The sequence below is a fragment of the Anas acuta genome, chromosome 2 (genome assembly GCF_963932015.1).
Source record: "Anas acuta chromosome 2, bAnaAcu1.1, whole genome shotgun sequence".
NCBI classification, from domain to species: Eukaryota; Metazoa; Chordata; class Aves; order Anseriformes; family Anatidae; genus Anas; species Anas acuta.
Window position 1 is genome coordinate 117,237,400 of NC_088980.1, and position 12,667 is coordinate 117,250,066.

Genomic DNA, 12,667 nt, shown 5'->3' on the forward strand with positions numbered 1-12,667 from the left:
TGTAGCTGCAGGTGCTAGTTACCATGTGGAGAACAGTGTAAAGATCTCTGCTAGGAGATTTCATCTACTGCTAAAGTACAACAGGTCAATTTGTGCCTGGTATGTTTGGGTAAGAGGAGTAGGAATTGTTCCTCCTAATTAAATTCATATTTACATAGACAGAAAGCACATTTTATTTTAATCTCGGGGGCTTCTGGAGGGGTGAAAATATAAATTTAAAAATAAGTTATCTTATCTTTATAAATAAGACAGACCGTTTGCTGTCTGGAACTGTTGTTTCTTCATAGATAAGTAGAACTAGCAGGCTTCTTAAAGGTCTGTGATGTGATACTAGTTTAGTTTGTTCCCTGCTTCCTATCATTAGTCCCAAACTAGCACTACGTCTGTGAATAATCTCTTGGCCCTAATGAAAGAGTGACTATTTAGCCACAAGATTTCTCTTATCAAGAGCCAGTAATATTATTTTAACCTGTTGAATTCAGTATTTAGACCAGATACACACATATGCTTTTAAATCAGAGTGGGTCTGTTCAGCCATAACCCTGTTAGTTCCCTCAGTCTGGCTGCTGTGAAAGAGAAGGTGGCAGTTAGTCCTGCTCTTCAATCTCTCAGAAACATTCCTTCCTGTTTTCGTTAGTGGTGATAGGTTATTGTACCACTCCTCTTACAGGATGTCAAAAGCTGGAAAGCTGGGTTCTGGCCTTACCACAACTGGAGTAGATAAGCAGTGTTCTTCAAATTGTTTTCCAGGAGGTGGTGATGTTACTCTTGCAGTGTAATGCTGATACATCTATTGTTAATGGGAATGGAGAGACAGCAAAAGAAGTTACTCATGATAAAGACATAAGGAATATGTTGGAAGGTAACTTTAGTAGGTTATAGACCATTTGTTAAACACTTGTACTTTCTAAAAGCTGTTATTTTCTTGCAAGCTATAAAAGCTCGATTGAATTTTCTATCTAAATATGGTAATTAGAAAGAAAAAAGACACTTTTTTTTTCCTGAATTACTGACGGGTTATTTTTTCTATGTTATGTCTGCAAGTGACTTGGAGAGCTATGTATTATAAATGTTAATAGCATTATTCAAGTAAATATTTCAATCCTGTTGGGCTGATCCTTGCTACAGCTCTGAATAGTACATGGCAGTCAAAGCTGTAGCACTCTCAAAAAGGAAGAGTTGAAGTCAAGAATAGAAAATGGCTTTGTTAACAAGATTGATAAAGAGCAAAATTCTGAACAGCTTGCAAAGGTGACTCAGTGTTAGATCAAATTTAGAGCTTGCTGTTGCAGTCTTGGAGCTTATCCCAAACAAAGAAGAAATAAAAACAAAACCCAACCTTCCCCACACTTCTTCCACCATCTCGTAGGTGATGAAAGTGAGGGAAGTGGTGTCCAAATACCTACACAGCCTCACTATTTACAGTTCTGGAGAGTCCATGAGCTGTTGCCTCCTGGTGTTACTATGTACTGCCCCTAAATACTGTTGAAGCACTGGACGCAGCTCTACAGAGTGTATATGTGAAAAGGGATCTCTTCTGGTTTGACTCTCAGTTGCACAGATAACAGTCCTTACCAATGCTCGTCTGCAGGATTGTAAGAGAATAATAAAACTTCTGTGGGATGATAGGAAGAATAGGAGAGAAATTGAAAGGAACATAAGGAAGGTATGATGGGGCTGGCATGTAGTTTTCTCATTTTCTATTTTACTGGAGGCTGGATTTGGGCTATAAGTGTTTAAAAGTAATTAATGCATGTGCATACAAATATTTGCATGTCTTGTCAAATATTACTTTTCTGAACGTCAGATTTTTGTCTTTGACACAGGTGCTTCTGAATAAATAATCCATTTATACCTATCCCAAATAAATAATACTGGAATTGCTACTTTCTTCCTACGCTTGTGTACTTCAGACATACCTGCCAGTTCATTAAGACTGATTGTATTTTATTTTTATTTTTTCTCTAACAGCAGTGGAAAGGACACAGGAAAGGAAATTGGAAGAAGAACTCTTAGGAGCAGCAAGAGATGGGGAAACAGGGAAACTGTCTGCTTTGGTAAGGATTCAAGTACTTCAGTGTCAAGTGGTTGAAGCTATGACGCTAATGTGTAACAAAGTGACATTGGGCCTTTCATTTCAAAGTGCTGTGACTTCCAAATGTTAGTGCTGTGTACAATGTTATGTTGGTAAGATGCTGAAGCCTAGGTGTTTATTGGCCACCTCGTTGGAGTTTGCAAAGCAGTTGTTTTCTATGTCTTTCATGTTCGTTTTCTAAATAGTCTTCATATAGTTGTAAATTCCAGTGTTCTGGATCTCTTGACATAGCAGTGTGTTTTCACTGCAGTATGGCCTATTTTCAGTCTTGAAAGTAACCTTTTGTCTCCACCAACCACTGCAGCTGAAATCTCTACTTTTTAATGCACAGTAATCTGCACAACACAGTTCCACTCTGAGAAATGCTTGAAGACTTTGTATGTGTACACACGCTGAAAGTAATTTAAACAGAACAGTATCATGGTATAGTAAGGCTATGGGAGAAACAGAATCACTGAAGAATTGAGACCAGAATGGGCCTCTGTAAATTATCTAGTCCAATTAGATAACCGCTTGCAGAACAGAGTCAATTGTAGCAGGCTGCCAAGAACCAGTTGGATTTTGAAGCAGGGCCTCAGTGTTTAACTCAAGTTTTCTTGAGAGTACTGAAGAGTTTCCTTGTAAGTCAGATGTGCATTGTGGAACACTTTCCATCTGATTAGTATCTTTAGTCTTAAAAGGTAATATGTTAAAGCAGTCTGAATGATCCTATTTGCTTTTAATGGAAAATTCACAACTGTGGGATTTGTATGTTTAATGATTTGGCATTCTGTTAATTTTACCCTCATCTAAATTGATCCCTTCAAGGCTGAAGAGCCCTTGTCCGTCCAACTACTTGCATGGAAACTTTTTAAATCTTCAGTCAGCCTTGTTGTTCTTATCTGTACTTTTTGTACTATCTCTCTGAACTGGAGAGAGAACCAGAGATGTACAGAATACCTCATGTAGAAGAATAGTACATTAATGTACTGGCATGATTGTACTAATTGTAATTAATATGCTGGCATAAGTGGTCTGTTCTTGATTCTGGTGATTCATAACACCTGCTGCATTTGACGTTGTGTGCCTGTTGACTAAGCCTTACAGTAATATGGGGAAAGAAACAGAAAAGGGTGGCTCCTCTTAGTAATCTGTTGTTGAAGAGCTTTGTGCTTTTTCTCATGTGCCATGTAACCATATATCCACATATAACGCTTACTGTAAACTTTTTTTCATTTCTAAGCTATGTATACATTTCAGATTTAGCATTGTTGACCTGTGTATATATGAGGACAGCTATATGTGGACCTCTAACATCTCAGAGCACTTATGTATTTTTTATTTTTTTTTTGAGCCCAAGATTAAGTAGTGAAATGGGTTTGTCCCAGAATCCTTTGAATTGGACCTGTGACCATTGCATTACAATTTTAAAGCTACCGCTGATTCTTGAGGAAACCCACAGAACTTTTTTTCACTTGACTTTTCTAACATTAAGTAAAATCTCAATAGAGAGTTTGTGTAGCTCTCCCGAATGGCCCTTTTATCTTGAGAATTCCTTATATTTTGCCTACTGATGTTCAGGACTTTTCTGTTCCTTTTTCTTTTTTTTTTTTAATTAGCAGACTGTTATACTCATGAAACCGCTTTAGCTGGTTAAGTCGTCTTTTGTGAGACATAATAGACTAGAATTTATTCTCTAGTGCCCTCCTTTTGGAACAGAACAGCACTTACTTGAAAGATACCTTTATTGTTAATTCTTACTTGAAAGATACTTTTATTGTTAATTCTCCTTTATCCTGATAATTTTACTAAAAAAATACTGTGGTGCATATTTTAACCCAACTGTCTGAGAGAAATAACTTAATTGTATAGTTTCTCCATACAGTTCTCTCCATTTCTAATTGAACTTCAGACCATTTTCTCTCCTTTTCCTGCATATGTTTCTAACCTTCTAGTTACTCCTATTGTAGTTTCTAGAAGTCAACCTACTGGTGGCTCTTGTGCTTTCCTTCTGTTGAGATTCTCACTAAATGACAGTATGTTTTGCTACTAAAAGTTAGACGTTCAGTAGCTGTCTTAAATGGGGTTCTTCAGTCTATGTGAGTCAAAACCAGTAAGCATTCTTCCTCTGAGTTCTCAAAAACTTACTTGTACATACACTGACATGGCTGGAGGTTTTCTTGTCTCAATGAGTCTATGCATAAAACTTCCTTCAAATAGTACCTCATAACAAGATTAAAGATTCTGAAAGTACAGTCAAGTGGCTTAAAAGGTGCTTTGATAGGCAGTGGTAGGGCAGATATAAAACAGCTGCTCTGAAGGAGTAAAAATCTGTGCATGCTCAGGGACTTGGGTATTTGAGATCTTGGTGTTGATGAGGTTATACTTTTACAAGCTGTTTCTTCTTGACTTCTCTTTCCAGTTAAACTGTACATAACAGTTATAGCAGTTTATCCTTTATGAGGCACGTTAAGCTGGTTAATATTGATGCTAACTTAAATTGTTGCCACAGGAATCCTGTTATTAAGGAATAATTTCTCTGATATAGCGTCTGATCTAGAGAAACTCAGTTTAAGTCTTCTACAATTGTAGAAGACTTATGACAAATGTGTCATCAGGCACTTGTAAATCTAGTTTCCTAAGACTGCTGAACACCAACTTAGTGTTTTTATTAAGAAAGTTCCATTTGGTTTGGAAGTTTAACGATAATTGTGTGTATACATCAAATAGCCACATATTACAGTGGAATTAGTGGTATTTTAGGGGTGGTAGTGGTGTCATGCTTAATAACCGTTTTCTTTGAGAAAAGGGTCAATTTCTCAAAGCCATGTCCAATTAAAACTCTTTTTTTCCTCTCCTCAGTTACATAGCTGCTCAAATCTTAAGTTTCTGTGGTAATTAGACGTGAGAATATAGCAAAACTGTATGACAGGCTGCCTATACCAGGAACTTTTAAATGGCTGTTGCTTTTGAAGTACTGTCACTGAGAATGACAGGCCTACCACCCTACTATACAAAACCCTTATTCTCTGAAGCAGTGCTACATAAACTTGTTTTGGATTTAGTGCTGGTCAGTACTAACTTTCAGACTGTGGATAATAGTCTTCCACAAAAAACAGTAAGTTTTGGCTCAGCTCAAAAGTCGGATAATGTAACAGATGACTGAACTGTGGTTTTGGGGAGTTCTCTCTGACACTGTGTGGCTTAGCAAGATTCTGAGCAGAGAAGGATATAGCATACAAAAAAAAAAAAAAAGAGTTCCTTACTACAGCTGAACATTTTCCTTGATTGCTGTAGTCTTTGCCTTTCTCAGAACATCTGCTACCTGCCTGTTTCATTGCCAGACTTGCACAACTGTTCCTTCAAGCTTTCAAAAGGATGAAGGTGGCATCTGGTGGGGGGGTGGAACTGGAAAGCCAACCAAACTTTGTTTTGTCTTTTTTTTTTCCAGTTAAACAAGCCCAAACCACCTGATATCAACTGTACAGATGCGATGGGGAACACACCATTGCATTGTGCAGCATACCGTGCCCATAAGCACTGTGCATTAAAGCTTCTGAAAAGTGGAGCAGATCCTAAAATAAGAAACAAAAATGGTGAGTACCAAATGAAAGTACATAAAGTGTTAAGATAAAACAAAAACTTAACTGCTTCTATAAGCTATGTTACTTACAACTTAATGTTCAGGGAAAATCTTAGTGCTTTACAAGCTCTGTGTCAGTAATACAGGTAGCCCAACATTGACTAAATTGCAGGAGACTTACAAACTGTGGTGAAATACTTCTCATACAAGCTCTTATTTTCCTACCTTAGCCATTTCTAGAAAGTTTACTTGTTATCTGTCTTAACCATGAAACATGCCCAGCTTTTGTTTTCTGATGCTAAACACTGAACTTTAGACACTGGTAACAAAAGCACTAAGGTTGAAGGCATGACCCAGACAAAATGACTCTTCAGGAAAAGGCTTCTGATCATTAGATTAATCATGAAAGCAAGTCCAGGAAATCTTTACGCAGATGTTATGCAGATTTTGTATTTGTCATCTGATTAAAGACACCTCCACCTCGATAACTGTGAATGTTCCGAACTGTTTTACAAAATTGAAGTGCTGAAAACAAATTTAAATAACTAAGAGCAAAGGCTCCCTCGGTGGCTGGCAGAACTCTGTAGGGCAGCTCAGTGCATGAAAGTTCAGAATCCTTGGTCATCTTCTGCCCTGGGGGAGCTTGGGTTCCCCATTTCCAGTAAACTTCAGATGCCTGTAGGACCAGTGGGTTTGCACAGTGTTAGGGTGATTATCTTAAGCCAATTGCATCTATTTTTTATCAAATTCTCATGCTTTGTCTTGGTTACTGAGCAGATCAGACACCCCTTGATTTAGCCCAAGGTGCAGAAATGAAACTGATACTGGGAGGTAAAACTGGAAAGGTAAGAAGTTTTGTACCCATTTAAAATGCCACTTGCAAAGGTTGTCTAGTTTTGAGCTATTCCTATATAAGCTTTAATTTTTGTGCAGGTTATCAACAAACCCTTGAGAAGATACGAAGGTCTCCTGTGGAAGGTATGTCTTATTTCTTTTTCTAAAATAGTGTATAAGATCTACAAGTATGTAACCTCCTGTACATAAGTAGCAGTTGATGGATGAGGGAGCTTTTCAATAATACATAACTTGAGTATACTGGAGAAATTACAAATTGGCTGAGTAAAGCAGTTATTAGATTTGTGGCACTCTGATCTTAACCTCTGTCCTTAGAATTACTTCTAGGTAATTTTTCTGACAAGGCTTCACTATAGTAAAACATTGTGCCTTTATCTGTGTGATAGGCAAAACACTTCTTCCCTGAATAGGTGTGTGTTTAATTTATGACTAATATTTTGCCACAAGTTCAACTTCTGAAAATCTTTAAAACTTTCAGGGAAAATGTCAGTCAAGTGCTTGTTTTTCTATAATATTTAAAGAACTTTTTTCCCCATTGAACTTTTTTTTTTTTAAATCTTCTACAAGTGCTTTTTTTTATATTCCTTCATGAAATCTTTGAAGACTTGTTGAAGCTTTCTTCAGTGTAAATTTTCCTATTCGCGCACACAAATATACGAGCTGGTTTTTAAATCGAAATTATGTACCAAGGCTTGTGAAAGGTAAAATTTTGCAGTTTAGATATCTTGATGTTTTGTTTCTCTTCTGATTTTCTTACAAAGTAGAATTGTGTGGTGATTAACAATCCCCATAAAAGTAAAAAATAAAAAGCACAGTTTAAATATGTCAGTTGCTATATGACTGAATAGCAAACTTATCACAGAATTTCTCGGTTGGAAGAGATCTCAAGATCATCAAGTCCAACCTCTGACCTAACGCTAACAGTCCCCGCTAAACCATATCCCTAAGCTCTACATCTAAATGTCTTTTAAAGACTCAAAGCTTTTGTCTTATGACATGTCCAGAAAAGAAAATAGCACTATAATTGTAAAGTATTCTCAGATGTCTGCGACCAACAAGATAGCCTGAAGAAGAGAAGGCCTTGGGGTAACCTCATTGAAGCCTTTCAATACTTAGAGTGCTTATAAAAAAGATGGAGAGCAACCTCTTGCTTGGGAGAGATAATGATAGAACAAGAGGAAAGGGTTTTAAACTAGGAGAAGGGAGATTTAGATTAGAGGTTAGGAGGAAATTCTTCACTCCAAGGGTGGTGAGGCATTGGCCCAAGCTGCCCAGAGAAGCTGTGGATGCCCCATCCCTGGAGGTGTCTAATGCCAGGCTGAATGGGGCTTTGGGCAGCCTGGTCTGGTGAGAGGTGTCCCTGCCCATGGCAGGGAGTTGGAACCGTATGGTCTTCAAGGTCCCTTCCAACCCTAGCCATTTTATGATATGTAGCAGGTAAAATGTTTTCCTCATGACTGATGGTTTTATGTAATCACCTTCAAGCAATCAAGCTCACTGGGAATAGTAACTGTTCAGCTTTTAACCTTACTTTTTTTTTGGTTTGGTTTTGTTTTCCTTAGAGCTCACGATTTTTTGGTTGGAAACTCTACTGGATAGTACTTGACCGTGGAGTCCTTTCCTGGTATCGGAGACAGTAAGTTCTTTATTTAAATTTCGAATAAGTGATTTAAATAATTCCAGCCTTTGTTACTAAATCTCTTTTTCTTTCAAAGAGCTGATGCAGCAAATAACGAGCATCGTCAGGGATGCAAGCATCTAACACAAGCTGTGTGCACGGTAGGAAGTGAAATAAGACTTGTAACTACTGTATGATTTTTTTTTAAATTTGTTGTTGTTTTGTGGTAGTGTTCTGTACCTAGACGATGAAAGCTTCAGCTGAGTTGCTAAGCCTGCCTATTATTTTTACTAAGTGAAAAAGCTTGCGCTGTTGCAAAAACCACAGTGGTTCTTGTCAAGTAAAGTATTCTGTGTTGCTTTTTAGCTCTTTCACTTCTTCCCAAAGTCCTGAAAACTTAAACAAACGTAAGACTTCCTGATAGTATGCCTCTCCAGTTGTGCCAAACAGTTATTTGTAGCATGTGATACAGAATAGCAAATAACTAGTTCCTCTTGTAGCTGTTGCTGACTACTGGTGACTGAATGTGTAAATTAAATTCATTTCAGATGAGAACAAATCAGTTCTGAAGTTGACTTCTGAGCACTTCCTTAAATTCAGTTATGCTTGTTGGAATCCTTTTTGGGAAGGAATGGAGGGGAAGACAGTATTAAAAAAAAAAAGTCAGGTGTGACAATCCACCTCTCAGGAGAAAGAATAATTGTATCTCAGACCTTACTGCTGAAGTATGTGAGAAGGAAGGAACGGCGTATAATGTGCAGAAAGATGAAGTGCTCAAGGGGAATGCATTTAGGATAATCTCAGTACTTCTGTAGATAGCCTGTCCTAGATATGTAAACTGGCACCACAAGCTCTGTTACATATGTTCTTGTATGAAAAGTGATTCTTTCCTTTTTATACCTACAAATTCCTTAACTTCAGTGGCTTTACACCATTACTGATATCTTGTCTGAATCGATTAATGCTATGCAAATATAATGTCTTGACATAACGAACTTCTATATTTTCATATGGGGTAAAGTGCAAGTCAGCACACTCTGCACAACTGTTCTGAGAAAGCTTTTTGTAAATGGTATCTGTTTTGCATCAAAACAGAGGCAAAAACTTCTGAGAGTAATTCTCCACCTTGCTTACTCTTACTGTTTTGCCTCTTCTTACTGCTTGTTTATACTCATTTTGTCTCTTCTCCCCATTGCTTTAGGTGAAATCTACAGACAGTTGCTTCTTTTCTGTCAGGTGTTTTGATGACACCGTTCATCGTTTCAAGATCCCTAAAAATAGCCTTCCTTCTCAAACTAGAGAGGTAATAATGAGCTTTTATTAAAGGCTTTAAGATGTAATGATTTCTATAATGAAAATATTTGGATACAGCTATCTATGGGTGTGTTAGTGACAGATTCAGTATCTTGACTATCAGGACTTGGTAACGTAAGTGCATGTGTTAAATCTCTTAGCATGACTATAGACTAGCTTGCAGAAATGGGCATATTGTTGTTAGCATCTTTAAAACTAGTGCTTCCTTCTTTTCTAGTCCTTAGTCTGTACTATGCCCTGTAGTCTAACTTCTTCTTTTTCATTAACTTCTCCATCCGGTAGATTTCTACTGCAACTTCCTTCTGTTGTACTTTGTCATAGTTCGTTATCCCAAACAAAAGGAGGTTTCATGATATGGTCTACTCTTAGCCAATTGCCCAGATGATATTTAATTTTTTTCCAGGTGGATGGGGGTGGTGGTGGAGGGGGTAGGGGATATGGGGGTGGGAACAACATGAGTTTTTTTGTAGTGTAGTTAGTACTGTTCTTCTATAGGTGTGCCAACTAGAGATGAAGTAGAGGTGGAGGCACCTGGAATGCTGCGTCCAGTTCTGGGCTCCCCACTATGACAGACATATGGATATACTGGAGGGAGTCTGGTGAGGGGCACAGGTTGTCCAGAGAGGTTGTGGAGTTTCCATCCTTGTAGATACTCAGAAGCCATCTAGATCAGGTTCTGGGCCAACCCAGTGACCCTGCTTGAGCAGGGCTTGGACCAGATGGCCTCTAAAGGTCCCTTATAACCTCAGCCACTCTGTCATTCTGTGAGCAGGAAAAGAATTGACTTCTTAATTACAATAGTGCCTGAAGTTTTGTACGCAGTTTGTCATGCAAAAGAAGGCTGACTTTGCCATGGAGACCTTGCTGTCTGAACAGAAAACTGAAGGTGCAAAATACATTCTTTACAGTCTTTTATTAATCGATATGATGTTTTTATGTGAGCTTGGATAGACCTGGGGAGTGGCTGGCATTTGTACTTCAAGTCTGATCGGTTAAGTCCTAGCAGCACTCTGATCACATTGCATCTTATCTTGAATATTTTGAAATTTTTGTCAGTCTCTTCTGCTTGCTAAGATGTTATATTTTGCGAATGAATGTCATCTAGATAGAACGCTTTAATTTGCTCTTTTGCATATATGCTGTTGCCTTCTGGGGATGACCTTTGAAATGTATCAACTTTGTTTTTCTGTTCAGAGTTGGCTGGAAGCCATAGAAGACCACTCTGCCTATAGCACTCATTACTGCACACAGGAACAGCTGAGTAGTGATGATGAGGAAGATGATACAGTATCTGTTACAGATCTACAGGAAACTCTGAAAGTATGTACTAAATGCTTGTTTCATGTATCTAGGCAGTTGCACTGTTCTGTGCAGGGATACTTCAATGTACTTTTGGCCAAAAATAATGGTACTTCCTTTCCAGGGGTGCATAAATATTGTATTGTATTTGTATTGCTTATTGTGATATATTCCAGTTTGGACTCTGTTTGGACTGTGTGCATAAAATGGCATGTTTATTGTAGTTACAGGGTGGTGTTTTTTTTTTTTTCTTTTCAATTTTACCAGCACTGCTGTAAGGTAGAATGTTGTTTTTAAGTCTTTCGGCCAGGAGAGGGAGCCTTGTATACAGTGCTTGTACTCTAGCTTTGATGTTACCGAAGTTAACCTTCAGCTATATGTACCTCTATAAAAGAGGCAGTGAAATTACTTAGAAACGAGCCTTTAACACCTCAGGACCCATCAGGTGTACTGCACAGTGATTGTTCAGGCCTCCGATGTAAATGAGTCCGTCTTGTGATTTTTCTAGCGTCGAGGCTGTGATTCTTGTTTGGTTTTGTTTGTTTTTTTTTTTTTTGCTGTATGCATGCTTCTAAAACCCTTTCGCTTTAATGGGGAGTAGGCAGAATTTCGGACTCTGTAATGCAAAAAAAATAAATCATATGACTGAGCACCAAGTGACTTGTACCTTACCTTTTGGTACAAGAGAATGGCAGAAAGGACATGGGAGGATAACTGCTGCTGGCAGTTCCCAGCAGCCTGCACAAGAAGGTGATGTTATCAATAGACAACTGCAAGTTCAAATGCAGGCTTGGGATTTGATCTTGGGATGTGTTCCTGTAAGTCTCTGTACTTGCCAGATGTCAGCTAATTTATGCATTTGCTTACTCTTGTGTTTCTTATCAAAGGGCAAGCAGTGGCTTTTCCTGGGTTTTCAAACTTTAATAAAAAAAAAAAAAGGGAGAAAAATTGGAAAAGCAGAACATATGATATAATTTTGAGGTTTAGTTTGTTATGCTAATTTAAACAAAATTAGTGCATAAATCTTCTGTTTGTTTTGCCTTTGAAGGTAATTCAAAAACAAATTCAATTTTTTTAGTATGTAATGCTCTTCAAATTTAAAAGTTTCGGTGTACTTAAGATAACAGACATATGCTTTCCCTAGAACAAGGCCCTGCTGAAATCACTGCCCTTGTTCTCTTCCAGAAAGCTCAAGCATGCCAACAAAGACTCAGTAAAGAGATTTCAGACTTCCTTGCAATGGTTAAATCTTTGGATGTTACAAAAGGTAAAACTTACTCTTATAAAATGCAGTTTGTTACCAGGCAATTTTCTTTTCCTTTTTTCCATTAGTAGCATGTACTTTCATTTCACCGAAATGATATTTTCAAACTCCTAAAGACTTACGACTGCTTTCCTCAATTTATTAGTGTCTATAAATGAAGTGAATCTACCCTTAGACGTAGTACTTACTGGGGAGTATCACAGGAATATAAGGTAGAGGTTTGCTTACAAGAACTTTTAAAATCTGTAGTTGATAGTTTATTGCAGAGTGTGTCACCTGAAAAGTACAAACAGCTGGCTCTCTTCATGTAGATTCCTCCTTAAAGAACTTTTGTTGTAGTGCGTAGAAACAGTGAAAGCTTGGGGCATAGTAAACAGGACACAAGCTGGAATTATAAAACTATACAGGGGAATGGAAGTATGGTGTGATGCAATATATTCCACAGACTTCTGCCATGAGTTTTATGCCAGCTTTGAAGACTTCAGGATTTATTTTAAGCAATAAATCTTAAATTGACCTCTACCTGGAACTTAGTCAGCACAACTGACTGAAAATAGCATAGGCATCAAGCTGTTAGAGATCAGAACACATTTAAGGTGTGCAGTTGTTCTTCATACGTTAAATGTTCTTACAGGATGCCTTTGTGTGTTCAACTGTTGT

General features: G+C 37.8%; 1 protein-coding gene across 3 annotated transcripts in view; it reads left to right on the forward strand.

Annotated features, from left to right (window-relative positions):
• Positions 1-12,667, forward strand: part of OSBPL1A (oxysterol binding protein like 1A) — a 77,342-nt gene that overhangs the window by 11,222 nt on the left and 53,453 nt on the right. For all 3 annotated transcript variants that reach the window (XM_068671859.1, XM_068671857.1, XM_068671858.1), the window contains 10 exons: positions 751-862; positions 1,972-2,057; positions 5,526-5,670; positions 6,435-6,502; positions 6,591-6,635; positions 8,075-8,148; positions 8,228-8,291; positions 9,332-9,433; positions 10,639-10,764; positions 11,929-12,010. In XM_068671859.1, the coding sequence (XP_068527960.1) occupies positions 751-862; positions 1,972-2,057; positions 5,526-5,670; positions 6,435-6,502; positions 6,591-6,635; positions 8,075-8,148; positions 8,228-8,291; positions 9,332-9,433; positions 10,639-10,764; positions 11,929-12,010 (904 nt within the window). The remainder of the gene's footprint in view (positions 1-750; positions 863-1,971; positions 2,058-5,525; positions 5,671-6,434; positions 6,503-6,590; positions 6,636-8,074; positions 8,149-8,227; positions 8,292-9,331; positions 9,434-10,638; positions 10,765-11,928; positions 12,011-12,667) is intronic.